We start from the raw sequence: 13343 nt of genomic DNA on the forward strand, positions 1-13343 counted from the left end.
CAGCACCCAGGCTCAGAGTCGAGGCAGCAAGCAGCTCCAGAACTGTGCCATCCGCAAACTTTCTGCCTTCATTTGCAGCTTTCCTTTTCTGAATCTGTGCTCAGTTTCTCTTCTGCCTGTCAAGTTAGATCAAACCTTCACCAACATGACGAACAAGCTTGCAATAGTATTGGTGCTAATCCCACGGAGATGGCACCCCTGAACCTCCCCCTTCATCTGACCCATTCAGATTCAATCTTCCCCAGAACTGAGCCCAGTGCCCCAAGAATTCGAACATTTAAAGGTAACTTCTCATTATATTAATTTCAGTATTTTGTTGATATATTCTATACACATAATTATGATTGGTGAAAATGTCTCTTATTTCAATGCTTTTTAATTAACGAACAGCTGTAGCCTGGATTGAACATAGAACAGAACAGCGCAGATAGATAGAATGGACAGGGTTGAGGCACAGAGTATTTTTAGCCAGAGCAGGGGGATCAACCAACCAGCGGACATAGCGGACAAGGTGAAAGGGGAAAGATTTAATAGGAACCTGAGAGACAACTTTTTCGCACACAGGGTACATGGCGGGTATATGGAATGAGCTGCCAGAGGGGGTAGTTGGGGCAGCTGTTATAACAACATTTAAAAGACATTTGGATTGGTATATGGATAGGAAATGTTTAAAGGGATGTGGGCCAAACATGGGCAGGTGAGACTAGTGTAGCTGAGGTATCTTGGTTGGCATGGGCAAGTTGGGCCGAAGGGCCTGTTTCCATGCTGTGTGACTCAGTAACAAGCCCTTCCATCCACAATGTCAATGCCGAACGTGGTATCAAGATAAACTAATCTCATCTGCCTGTACCTTGGTAAGTTATTTAAATATAATATTTTCATTCTTATGTGTTTTGAGACAAAATGTAACTGAAATTATATATAAAAATATAAACCTCCTTGATAAAGTAAATTGTGTAACCACAAAGTGAATTATAATTTAAAGATTTATTTTTACATGAATAATATATTAGTTGCTTGATTTAAAAAAAAAATGCTATCCTGTGTAATTATTTTTCTTACCTTCCTGGAGTACTACCAAAAATCACCTGTTCACTCTTCATGCCATTTGCTTATCAAAAATGTAGTGAAGCACAACATCTGTGGCAGGCTCTTTGTTAGCTGAAATAAACTCTCTGCGAGATCACTATAACATTCAGGGTAAGAATAAAGCACTGTGTCCAGGTAGTTAGAATGCCTGTCATTAGCTTGTCTATTTGCTAGGCTTTTCATCTAAGTAAACTATTTAGATCCTTCTAATGGTAACCTGTCTGAATTCACCTGGGAGATAGGTACTTGTGTGACCATTTTGGCACAGAGCTAAAGACTGTTGCTTTGATGATGTATTTCAATGATGAACTGAGTCCCTTAACTTCAAATAACCGAACAAAGGTTGATTCAAACAGAAATATTATATAATGTCCTTAAATTATCAATATCTCTTTATATTCCTAATTAAAAAAACTAAGCCAAGTGTAGAATTTGACATTTAATAATGTATTCTTCCCAATGTAAATGGTTAGTATAGCCCTTTGATTTAAAACTGGATAAATTCCAAGGCCGGGTATCAAGCTTACTTTAAAGTAGATTGCACATTGGTATTCGTAGACCTGTGCCACGTTACTTGTTGTGTGGTGAAACTTTAAAGGAATAAGATATCAAAGGAATGATACAAAAAATATTCCATTTTAAGTTCGATTTCAGAAATCATTTTGCATTTTTAGTGGAAAGAATGACTAGCTATTAACAAAGAAAGTGGTTTATACAATATTAAAAATTAAGACATTTATTTTCATCGTCTGATGTGATCCTAATATTTCCATACCATCCCCCACTTCCAGTGCACATTAAAATCTTAGATAATTTTGACTTTATCAAAAATATGATAACATTCTGTGATAGTTCAGGGAAATAATTTTCAATTATAAATGATCAATTAACAACAGTTGTATTGGTTTAGTAATGTCACGTGTACTGAGATGCAGTGAAAAGCTTTTGTTTGCATGCTGTCCAGTCAAATCTTACCATTCATGAGTACAATCGAACTATACTTAAGTACAATCGGGTTGTACACAAATACTACAGAGAAATGCCAGAGTATATATTTTTACAGCATTCTAGCATTGCACTTACAGAGAAAATGGCTAACGTCTGCAATGAGGTAGGTTGGAAGATTGGGAGTACACCCTAGCCTATGAAAGGGCCGTACAGTGGTCGGATAACAGTGGGGAAGGAGCTATTCCTGCATCTGGTGGTGCATGCATTACAGCTTTTATACCTTCTAGTAACAGTAGAGTGGAAAAGAGGGAATGGCCAAGGTGATAAAGGTGTACGTAATGCTATAGCGGCACGGTACCCGTGAAGTTCTAATATGCTTTCATAATCTGTTTATCATTAACTACTGTCTTCACTACTTTGACAATTAAGATTTGGCACATTACATGAAGATCAAATTCATCTAAGCTGGCAGATGAAGTGCTAAATCATTGCTTCCGCATTGAAATGTTTGGAAAATCATTGACCTTAAGTTGCAGGATTTTGATCCATAATTCAGTTTGATTATGTGGTTTGGTTCAGCAATCAATTTAGAATAATGTTCTTACCCTGGTCCAAACACTCAAAGTTGAACAATGCCATGAAAAAGCAGTGTTCCTTTGCTTTTGATTATTTGGCTGCAGAAACAAATGGCACTTTGGGAGACATCTGAAAATCACACTTTATGTTTTAACATCTGGCGCTGCAGAAAGATTTTAAGATCTCTTGGAGATGTCACAAAAAAGCACTACTTTTCATTGTATATCTTGTGAAAAATGGTGCCGTGCATCTGTTATTCTCCACTTCTCTTCCCATTCCACCTTGCACCTGCCCCTAGAGTCAATCTCTTCCCATTCCACCTTGCACCTGCCCCTAGAGTCAATCTCTTCCCATTCCACCTTGCACCTGCCCCTAGAGTCAATCTCTTCCCATTCCACCTTGCACCTGCCCCTAGAGTCAATCTCTTCCCATTCCACCTTGCACCTGCCCCTAGAGTCAATCTCTTCCCATTCCACCTTGCACCTGCCCCTAGAGTCAATCTCTTCCCATTCCACCTTGCACCTGCCCCTAGAGTCAATTTCATCTGCAATCTCTTCATTCTGCGAATAACAAGAAAACGAGAAGGGGCCTGCGTTGGAGGAGCTCAGCCAGGGGTGAAGTGCTGGAGAAACTCAGCGGGCCAGGCAGCATCTTGAGAGGGAATGGATAGAGACTCTTCAGGTCGGGACCTTCTTCAGATTGACCTAAAACGTTGTCCATCTATTCCCACCAAACCTGCTGCCTGACCCATTGAGTTCCTCCAGCACTTAGTGTTTTAAGGATGATTCCAACAACTGCAGTCTCTTGTGTCTCCAGCTTGTAGAAGACATTGGGCCTGGCACAGTACAGCCACAATACAGCAAGTTCTAATCTTGCATGGTGACCGGACTCCACCAGCTCAGTCCTATATTGGAATAGAACCTAGGCCCAGCCTTTTGTGTTCTGGATTTTGATTTGAACCCCTGACCTCTTGACTTGGAGGTGTGTGAGCTAGCAACAGTACTGCAGCTGATACCTGGCAAGGCGACCTGGTAACCTGCTGTATCCAGGCTCCCCACTCTCTGACTTACAACTAAAATACTTTTCAGTCTGTCAGCAGCCTTGTGTTTTTCCTGGAGAATGCCACTTGGATTTGCATTCAATGGATCATATCTTTAAATATCACGGAAGAAGCCATTTTCTTGCATAATGTCCGACTTCCATTATAATAACTTGCTATTCTATTTTGCTTTTGAAATTATGTTGGGGAGAAAAAAAGATTTGAAAAAGTTACAGCGCGGAGATAATTCTGCAGGAAAGAGTTATTTTAGTGTTTTTCCTTTTGTAGAAACAGGTGGACCCAATAGGATAATTTCTTTGGCTTGAAACTGACTTTAGATTCCAATGGCTTATGCTTGGAGCTGAAATTATCATTGCTGTCTGCAAGCGATTGTGGAGAAATGATTCATGCTCCCGACATGTTCTAGAAACATACCGGGAGATGATTGTTTTGCTGTTGTGCCTGAAGGAGAATTCCTACAAAGTCATTAATTTATATCTAGGTCTGATGCTTCACTGCTTGTCATTTTCTAAAACTTTGTGTTGGATTCTAGCTGGACCAATAAAATGTTTTTGATTTAAGCAGTGCTGTTTTTTTGTAGACCAAATGTGCACGATTAATAAACCAGCCTGTCACATGGTGGGAAAATTAGATAATGATGTTTTGTTTTTTGGAGGTGCCGCAACGCCGTTCCAATGCAATACAAACACAAAACAAGCAGAGAAATTGTGAAACAATTTGAAGCAGCATCGATGCGCAGCACAGCACCAGAGACCCGGGTTTGATCCTGTGTACGGGTGCTGTCTGTGTGGAGTTTGTACATCCTCCCTGTTACCACGTGGATTTTCTCCGGGTGCTCCGGTTACCTCCCACATTCAGAAGACGTGCAGGTTTGTAGGTTAATTGGCTTCTGTAAATTGCCCCCTAGTGTATAGATGTGCAAGTGGGATAACATAGAACATGTGTATGGGTGATTGATGGTCAGTGTGGGCTCGGTGGGCCGAAGTGCTTGTTTCCACACTGAATCTCTAAAACTAATATACAGAGTTCCTCTCTGTAGAGCGTCAATAATTCTGAGGTAATAATTTTGCGGCCCATTTTACTCTTAGCTTTACAGCATTCTTTAAACTTTTATCATTATTGTGTTATGATAAAAGCTATAATCATCTAATGAATAATCTTGTATCCAATGGCAGTAACTTTTAAAGTCTGGTTCCATTACTCAATCGCTGAGTTTGGTTACATTTTCCTACAGTCGAAAGCCAATATGAACTCATCATCTTTGGTATCTGGAATCTTGTGCCTCTATTTTCAGCTCCACATGTGATCCATTATAGTTACAAAGAAGATATTAATTATGATTTGCTGCAACTGTCCAAAGCCGAACACGGCTCCACAATGTTTATTAGTAACGAGGATAGACCGAAGGATTATTTGTATTTGGTTGCTATGTGAATGGTCGTAACATGGCAACATATATTGTCTATTACCAGTTGGCCTAAAAGGGCATCTATTGGGCTTTTGAACTGTACCACAAGATGACTTGCTATATCACTTCAGAGTATCATGGTTTAACCATCGATGGTGTAAAACACAGTCATGTGCAGCTAGATGAGATCAAAATGGTAAATCAGTATCCTTGAAGGAAATTGCAAAATGGATTGGCCGTTGTCATTGATGTTTTATTTATTATCTTGGTGCCATCCATAAATAGCCAGATTTATTGAAATTGATTTGCAAGTTGTCATGATGGACTTTGGTATTAGTGCCTCTGGATTACTAGTCCAATTTGTCAATCTGAACCCGCAGTCACACAATCACATTGCATTTCACTAGCTTCATCTTAAACACTAGCTTTCATCTTCACACATTTATTTTTGTATTATGTTGGCAACATTCTGATAGTTTGGGGTAATTCAGCAATCCTTTTGCCCACTCATCATTGTTCTGAATTTGCACTTTAAATGTGGGCATTCCTGGTCAATAGTTTGTATTGGATGTTGTTTATCATGAATCTGAAAATCTTGCTGTTCAGACAAATACCAGGTTCTATCATGCTCATGTATGCCAAATAATAGATTAGATTACCAATAATAAAAGTTGCCTTTGGAATGACAATGGCATTGCTAGTTTGTCTGGATTATTTAGCGTGTATGCCCCCCAGTGGTCTTCCCATGTGAAATAAAACATTTTAAAACGCTGACCAAGTGCAGATGTTTTTTTTCATCTGTTATTTCTGGTCTCGACAACATGAAATGGTGGCATACTTGGCTAGTGTTATAAACACCATAAATGCATCTCATGTCATAGTTCTAGGAGCGACAGTATGGCTTTGATTTGCATCAAATGAATCCTAATTTTAAATCTGTAGATTAAAGCCTATTTCGGATCATGCTTTGAAGATAGACATGTACAGGTTTCTTTTCAGCGTACATCCAGGAGACAGGTACCAGCCTGTGGTGACGGGAATCTACAGAATGACCTGCTATGTTTATGTTAGATCTGAAACTCTTAATTTTACCTTTAGTTTAGTTTAATAAGCATGGAAACAGGACCTTTGGCCCACCGATTCTGTGCTGACCGATTACCCACACACTAGTTCTATCCTACACACTAGGGACAATTTCCCAAAGACAATTAACCTACAAACCTGCACGTCTTTGGAATATGGGAGGAAACCGGAGAACCCGGAGAAAACCCACAAGAGCACAGGGAGAACGTACAAACTACATACAGTCGGCACCCGTGGTCGGGATTGAACCCAGGCAGCGACTCTACTGCCGCACCACTGTGCCGCTGTACCTCCAGAAAACATACCCTGAAACATGCATATATGCTAAATTATGAATTAGCCCTCTGCTGTTAATATACCCTCTTAATTCTGAATGTTGTTATAATCTGGTTCTGCAAACGTTTTGGAGAATGGGTCCCATGAGATAAACCAGTGTGTTGTTGTTCAGACCATGGTACTAGAGTCGAGGATGTCAATACTAACGGGCTTTTTACTTTTTTAATTCAGATTATGAAAGATCAATACATTGATTTATAAGTTCTATTAAAATCAGTGAGCTAAGATTTCCTCAGGCCAGACTTTGATGAACGCATTTGTGATTTATTTATTTTTCTCCCTACACTCTAAATTCACCATGTACCTTGTTTCATCTCTACCTTCAAAAAAACCTCCTAATCTTCAACAATATCTTCAGATCCATTGTAATTCTGTTCCCATTTGTTATTTTCTTTTTCTCCACCCGAGGCTATATGTAGCAATCTGTGACACGTCGCGGGAACACCATAGAAATATAAGTCTTCTGATCTTTTCAATATATTATTGCTTTGTCTTGGGAAGGAAAGCAGAGGGGGGTGGGGAAGAGAAGGAGAGGGGGTGGGGGAGAGGAACAGAGGGGGGTGGGGGAGAGGAGCAGAGGGGGGTGGGGGACAGGAACAGAATGGGGGGGGAGGAGAGGAGCAGAGGGGGGTGGAGGAGAGGAGCAGAGGGGGGTGGGGGACAGGAACAGAATGGGGGGGGAAGAGGAGCAGAGGGAGGTGGGGGAGAGGAGCAGAGTGGGGTGGGAGAGACAGAGTGGATTTCTTTTTGAATGACCAATTTAAAAAGTCATTCAGTACCTTGCTCTGTTTGCGTGATCTTGTCATTTCATGAGGGGCAGGAGCAGTGATGGTACCGGCATGTCACCAAAGAGCGGTCAGTCTCCTCTCCACTATTTACGTTGAATAATTTAACTTCTTGATTGTTTCGAACAACAAGGAACGTTCAAAAATCAAAGAATGCAGAAAGTCGGGTGCTTTAGTGAGGATGAATATCTTGGTGGTATCCTGCACCTTTACCTAACCTACCGACATTTCCGTAGCAAGAGGACTATTTGTGAATGGTGCAGGAAATAAGGAATGCAAAAGCAATTTCAAGTACCATTGTATATTTATTTATTCCCTTCAAGGATGACAATATACCATTTTGATCCCTGCTGGCTACACATGATTGTATTTTGCATTAGGTGTTTAAATAATGATACTCGGGGTGGAATAGCCAGTCATTTTGTTGTACAGTTTACAAGCCGTATGGATATCCTCTGAGGACAACTGGTAATAGACGATAAATGTTGCCACATTAGGACCATCCAGATATCCAACGCTTTGGTCCATCCTTGTACAAGTAAGCAACTTAAAGTCTCGTTAGCCTTTGGACAGTTGGAGTATATCATAATTTTTGTTGTTGTTGTCAATATAATGGTTGAATATCATGATGATTTATCAAATCTATACCCATGTCCCTGAGGAATGTCTGAAGAAGGGTCCCAACTTGAAACGTCGCCTGTTCATGACCTCCAGAGATGCTGCCTGACCTGAGTCTGAAGAAGGCTCTCGACCCGAAACATCACCCATTCCTTCTCTCCAGAGATGCTGCCTGTCCCGCTGAGTTACTCCAGCTTTTTGTGTCTATGCTGCCTGGCCTGCCGAGTTACTCCAGCACTGTTTGTTTTACCCATGTTTTTTGTAGCTCACATCCACAGGAAACATTGATCACTGTGCAGAAGGGTATGATATTTCTTCATGGAATGCAATGGCTAACCACAGGGCCAGATGGTGTTGGGGACGGAGCTTAATTGACCTTGACTGAAAAGCTGGGACAAGTTACAAATCATTACTGGGTATTAACATAATCTGAAAGAGCAAAGGTAATGTTAGAGCACTTATACTGAAGGACTGGAGTTCCTCCACTTAGCTCAAGATGTCTTAAAGCATTTTACAGCCAATGAAGTATTTCTATACGTGGGCATTATTATAATGTAAGAAGCATGGCTGGTGATTTATGCTGTAAAAATTGCTGTCAATTGGAGTCTATTTATATTATTTCCAAAAGTTCATTTGAGTAGATGTTAAACCCTTGACTGCAGCCAAGCTGTTCATGATGAAGAAGAAAAGATCATAAATATTACTTTCAAGATCAATTCTTTAAATATTTGTCAGATTTATGGCATAATTCACACTCTAGAGATGTTTAAAACATCTTGTGAGACATTGTTTCCTCGGTGTTTGATCATGCAACAAGCAAAACTAAGAGCAAACCCAAGGTAAACACAAAGTGTTGGAGAAACTCAGTGGGCCAGCACTTTGTGTCTATCTTGAGTGTAAACCAGCTTCTGCAGTTCCTTTCCACATATAAGAGTGAACCTATCTGAATTTGGTCTTATTACGCTCATATAATCCGAAGCAATCCCTTAAAGCTAAAAGGCTTGAATAAAAAGGCAGTAAACAGATGTGGCAACTGCTTGTTAAAGGGAAATGTTATCCAAATGAGAAGATTTTTTTAATGGAAGCGATCTAACATGTTGTGTATGCTCATCTTACAAATGGTGTTGGCCTGTTTTCGGAAACAGGCCAACACCGTTAGATTTGGCGGATTCACTCTGACGTCAATCTGAGTCAGTTAACACGCCTGTAATTGAGCCATAATGATGTGTGTATAAACTGATCAAATGGAGGGCAGGCTGCGTGACTGGACAACAAGACCAAGAGTTGATTCAATCAGTCTTTGAGTGTGTCCTTAATTCAGCAGGAATACACAAATGAAAGACATATTTTTCAATAGTCCAATTCCACTTCTGAGTTCATTACAACATGTAAAATAACAATGGTTCAATTATGCTTTTATTGTCATTTGTGTGAAGAGCAAACACACAGTGAGATTATTTCTTTACAAACAGTCCAATAGAGTATTGCCAAACCTATGCACATCTCCAATTAGCAACTTGTACTGATCCTCCATGCAAGAGACAAATACAGAACAAATACTGTTTAATAACCTTCACTGAGCGATCCTGAATATTGTTCACAATACTAATAACTAGAGTTTGTCAGTGGAACAGAATTGTAACTATGATAATTGTTTTCGTTTTTAATGCTAAGATGATTCTAAATATACTTAACCAGTTACTATCACTGACTGTTCTTCGCCATTTCCCACTGAAAATCTATTAAAATAAGAATTTAAAAGTAAGAATGTTAAAAGATAAATTTATTGTTGGAAATACCAATGAGGGCTACAGTAGGCATGGTAAGATTAGATCGCTGCTTAAATCAATTGTATAATTGATGCCATATAACATTGAGTTTTTTATGACAACTTCAAGAACTAAGTGCCCAGGATTTATGAGTGAATGATCTACTATTTTACCAATGTGCACACATAATGAGTCTCTCAGAGTTAATTTGGATATTTTGGATCCCCATTCAAGAAAATTGCCCTGAACGTTAGGATCCAAGTATATTTTGCTCAGAGTATTACAATCAAAGCAAAATCTGAAAAGAAAATTTCAACCAAAGAGTTCCGTCCAGAGATTAATCCAAATTCTACGTTTATTAGTGAAGCATTAAGAGTGATGTACAGGTTCTTTGGTTCTTTAGATCTCCATTATGCCTCCTCATTTCTCCTAATCAACCTTGATTTTTCTCAAGTCAGCCAATTACTTGTACCCACTTTTTTAACATTACTCCTCCACCGCCCCTCTCATACATCCCAATGTCACAAGTTTGTGAGTGGTTCCATATTTTTAAAATTATAAACAATGAACATAAACCAAAACAAAATATTAAATCAGGATATAGTCCGTTTCCTGGTGCTTACGTTGGAGATAATGGTAGAGGCAGGGCAGCCATTAGGAGCAGCTGCTAAGCATAAGAAAAATATTTCCTAATAGACCTTTCCCAGAAAATACTACGTTGTTTTTTTAAAAAACATTTAACCATCTATAAATTTTCTGAGCAGGACTCATTCTGTGCAATTGGGAGACCCCAATTGCCAAGCCTATATGTGATGATTAAAATATGCATTGTGTTTCCCTTTGAGAAAGAGAATTAAAGCAAAAAGGGTGAAACAGCAAAAAAAGAACATCTTATGATTCAGCACAAGTAACCAATCTTTCAATTTTGAAGAATCACTGTTCATATTTTTCTCTCTCCCAGCTTCATTACAGTTCAGATACAACATGGACGACTTGGTACCTGATGTTTGCAATGTGGTAAAGGAACTACCACCTCGAAAAGTCCTGCCTCCTGTGATTGAGGTACATTCACTGTTTCTGGAGCCTTTCTTGAAGAGTAGGGCTTTGTGGATAAAGGGCCAGTGAGGGCAGGGCAGAGTTGTTGTGGCAGGGAAGCTGTTCCAACTTACTGGCATTTGAGTGAACATCAAGTCAAAAGGGTGGAAGGTTAAGATACTGGCAAGTTCAGGATGCCGTGTGAAAGCCCACACGTTACGCATGTAACACAAGATAAAAAGGAGAGAAATCTGGCATAAAAAACATTTTGCTCTGTAAAACAAAACAATATATATTCTGTTAGCAACATTGGACAACACCGAAACTCGTCTGTGTTGCTATTTATGGGAGAGCGGAGGGTGCAGTGGAGTTGAAAACTATGAAGAGTTGATTTTGTGGTGGATTTCATTGTAAGGACTAATCCCCCCCTCTTATGAAACCTATTGTACAAAATATAATAAGAAATAAGCAAAATATTTTTGGTTGCAGGTTTGTTCATCACTCATTTAAAAATAGGTCTGAGATTTCCAGCCTACCTTTGGATTTGTGCATATTCTGTAGACTGTTTATTTGCTGAAATACATAAAATTATGAGAGTCATAGACGGGGTAGACAGTCAGAACCTTTTTCTCTGTTTGGAAAAATTAAATACTAGAGGGCACAGCTTTAAGGTGAGAGGGGAAAAGTTGTATCCTTTGACAGCCTCCTTCATGGTCTGCAACTCCACAAATGTTGATATCGTCTGCAAACTTAGTAATCAACCCATCTACATTCATATCAAACAATGAGGTAGCAGTGCTGATCCCTGCAGAACACCACTGGACATAGACCTCCAGCCAGAACTGTCCTGTATGCTATGTCGAAGCCAGTTCTGAATACAGACTGCCATGTCACCTCTACATCCTAATCTTCTGGATCAGCCTACCATGAGAGAACCAACTGCCATGCTGACCCTTGTATAGACAACATCTATTGCCTACTCTCATCGATCACCTCTGTCATCGTCTCAAAAAAAGAATTGAGTTTGCAAGACAAGAACGGCCCTGCATAAAGTTATCCTGACTGTCCCTAATTAGCCTTTTTTCACCTAAATGTGAGTAAAGCCTATGTTGGGTTTCCAGCTTCTGGAGTTTATTGATTTCCATTGTGATAAAAGCATGCCATTTCCGTGTATTGACAACACCATGTCAGCCAGTGAGTCGGAAGTGGTTGTTGTGAGACACAATAGAACTAACAGCAAGTACAATGGCGCAGTGGTAGAGTTGCTGCCTCACAGCGCCAGAGACCCAAGTTCAATCCTGACTACGGGTGCTGTCCTATAGTTTAGTTTGGAGATACAGCGCGGAAACAGGCCCTTTCAGCCCACTGGGTCCGCTCCGACCAGCGATCCCCGCACATTAACACTAGGGACGACTTTTACATTCACCAAGCCAATTAACCTACATACCTGTACGTCTTTATGTGGGAGGAAACCGAAGATCTCGGAGAAAACCCACGCAGGTCACGGGGAAAACGTACAAACTCCGTACAGACAGCACCTGTAGTCAGGATCGAACCTGGGTCTCCGGCGCTGCATTCGCTGTAAGGCAGTAACTCTACCGCTACGCCACCGTATCGGTCCGGAGTTTGTACGCTCTCCCCTGTAATCATGTGAGTTTTCTCTGGGTGCTCTGGTTTCCTCCCACATTCCAAAGGCGTGCAGGTTTGTAGGTTAATTGACTTCTGTAAATCGCCTCTAGTGTGTAGGATGTGAAAGTGGGATTATGCAGAACTAGTGATCGATGGTCGATGTGGACACGAACGGGCTGTTTCATGCTGTATCTCTAAACTAAAGCAAACCATCCATTGTTTAGCAACTTTAATTTACACAGACAGAGTGGAAACAAATGGAAATTCCAGGAACTTCTGTAAGTAGCAAGTGTAACCTCTTCAGTAAATGCAATATGGACGATAGTTACAGAGGATATAAAGCAACTGGGAATACAGCAAATGCCAGAACTGAGGGAGGAAAAAAGAGATCTCAGAGAGTCATACAGCTGGAACAGTTTACAGTGGAAGACAAATTCCCTGGTAGTTCCCAGCCTTCTCTTAAAATTACCTGAACAGGCATTGTTGAATATTATGTCTGAAAGACCAGCTTAAACTAAGTGGCATGCTTCCAATGGAAAAACCTGGAACACCTCAGCGGTTAGGTAACCTCTAAAAGAGAATTTCAAAATGAGTGGAGCAGATCTTGCTGATCTGGTCTTCCCAGCTTGGATCACCACGCATGGTCACTCCATGCCCCTATTTCAGTCTACATGGCTGGCCCACCTTGATGGCCCAAAGCAAGACTCCAGTGGTACCTGTACAACCTACAGGAGCAGGACTCTGTCATACACTCATACACACTCCGTCCCTGAATCTGCCCTGAAATGTTTAGTCCTGGAAAGGCTTTAAATCATTTCAGAATCATTTAATAGCTTTGTAGATCAAGGGCAATTAAAATGGAATACTTGAATATGTATAATTATCACAAATATTTTAAAAAGTAGTCATTAAAAATCATTGAGAATAAAAACGTGTAAGTAAGCAGAAATAATTTCTGAACAAGGGCCCCAACCCGAAATGTCTCCTATCCATGTTCTCCAGGGATG

General features: G+C 40.2%; 1 protein-coding gene across 3 annotated transcripts in view; it reads left to right on the plus strand.

Moving 5' to 3' along the window:
• The window catches only part of fam227b (family with sequence similarity 227 member B), a 41297-nt gene that overhangs the window by 18257 nt on the left and 9697 nt on the right, over positions 1 to 13343 (plus strand). For all 3 annotated transcript variants that reach the window (XM_033050341.1, XM_033050339.1, XM_033050340.1), the window contains exon 2: positions 10634 to 10734. In XM_033050341.1, coding sequence (XP_032906232.1) covers positions 10657 to 10734 — 78 coding nt within the window. In that variant the 5' untranslated portion in view covers positions 10634 to 10656. The remainder of the gene's footprint in view (positions 1 to 10633; positions 10735 to 13343) is intronic.

This window comes from Amblyraja radiata, chromosome 34 (assembly GCF_010909765.2).
Source record: "Amblyraja radiata isolate CabotCenter1 chromosome 34, sAmbRad1.1.pri, whole genome shotgun sequence".
Lineage (NCBI taxonomy): Eukaryota > Metazoa > Chordata > Chondrichthyes > Rajiformes > Rajidae > Amblyraja > Amblyraja radiata.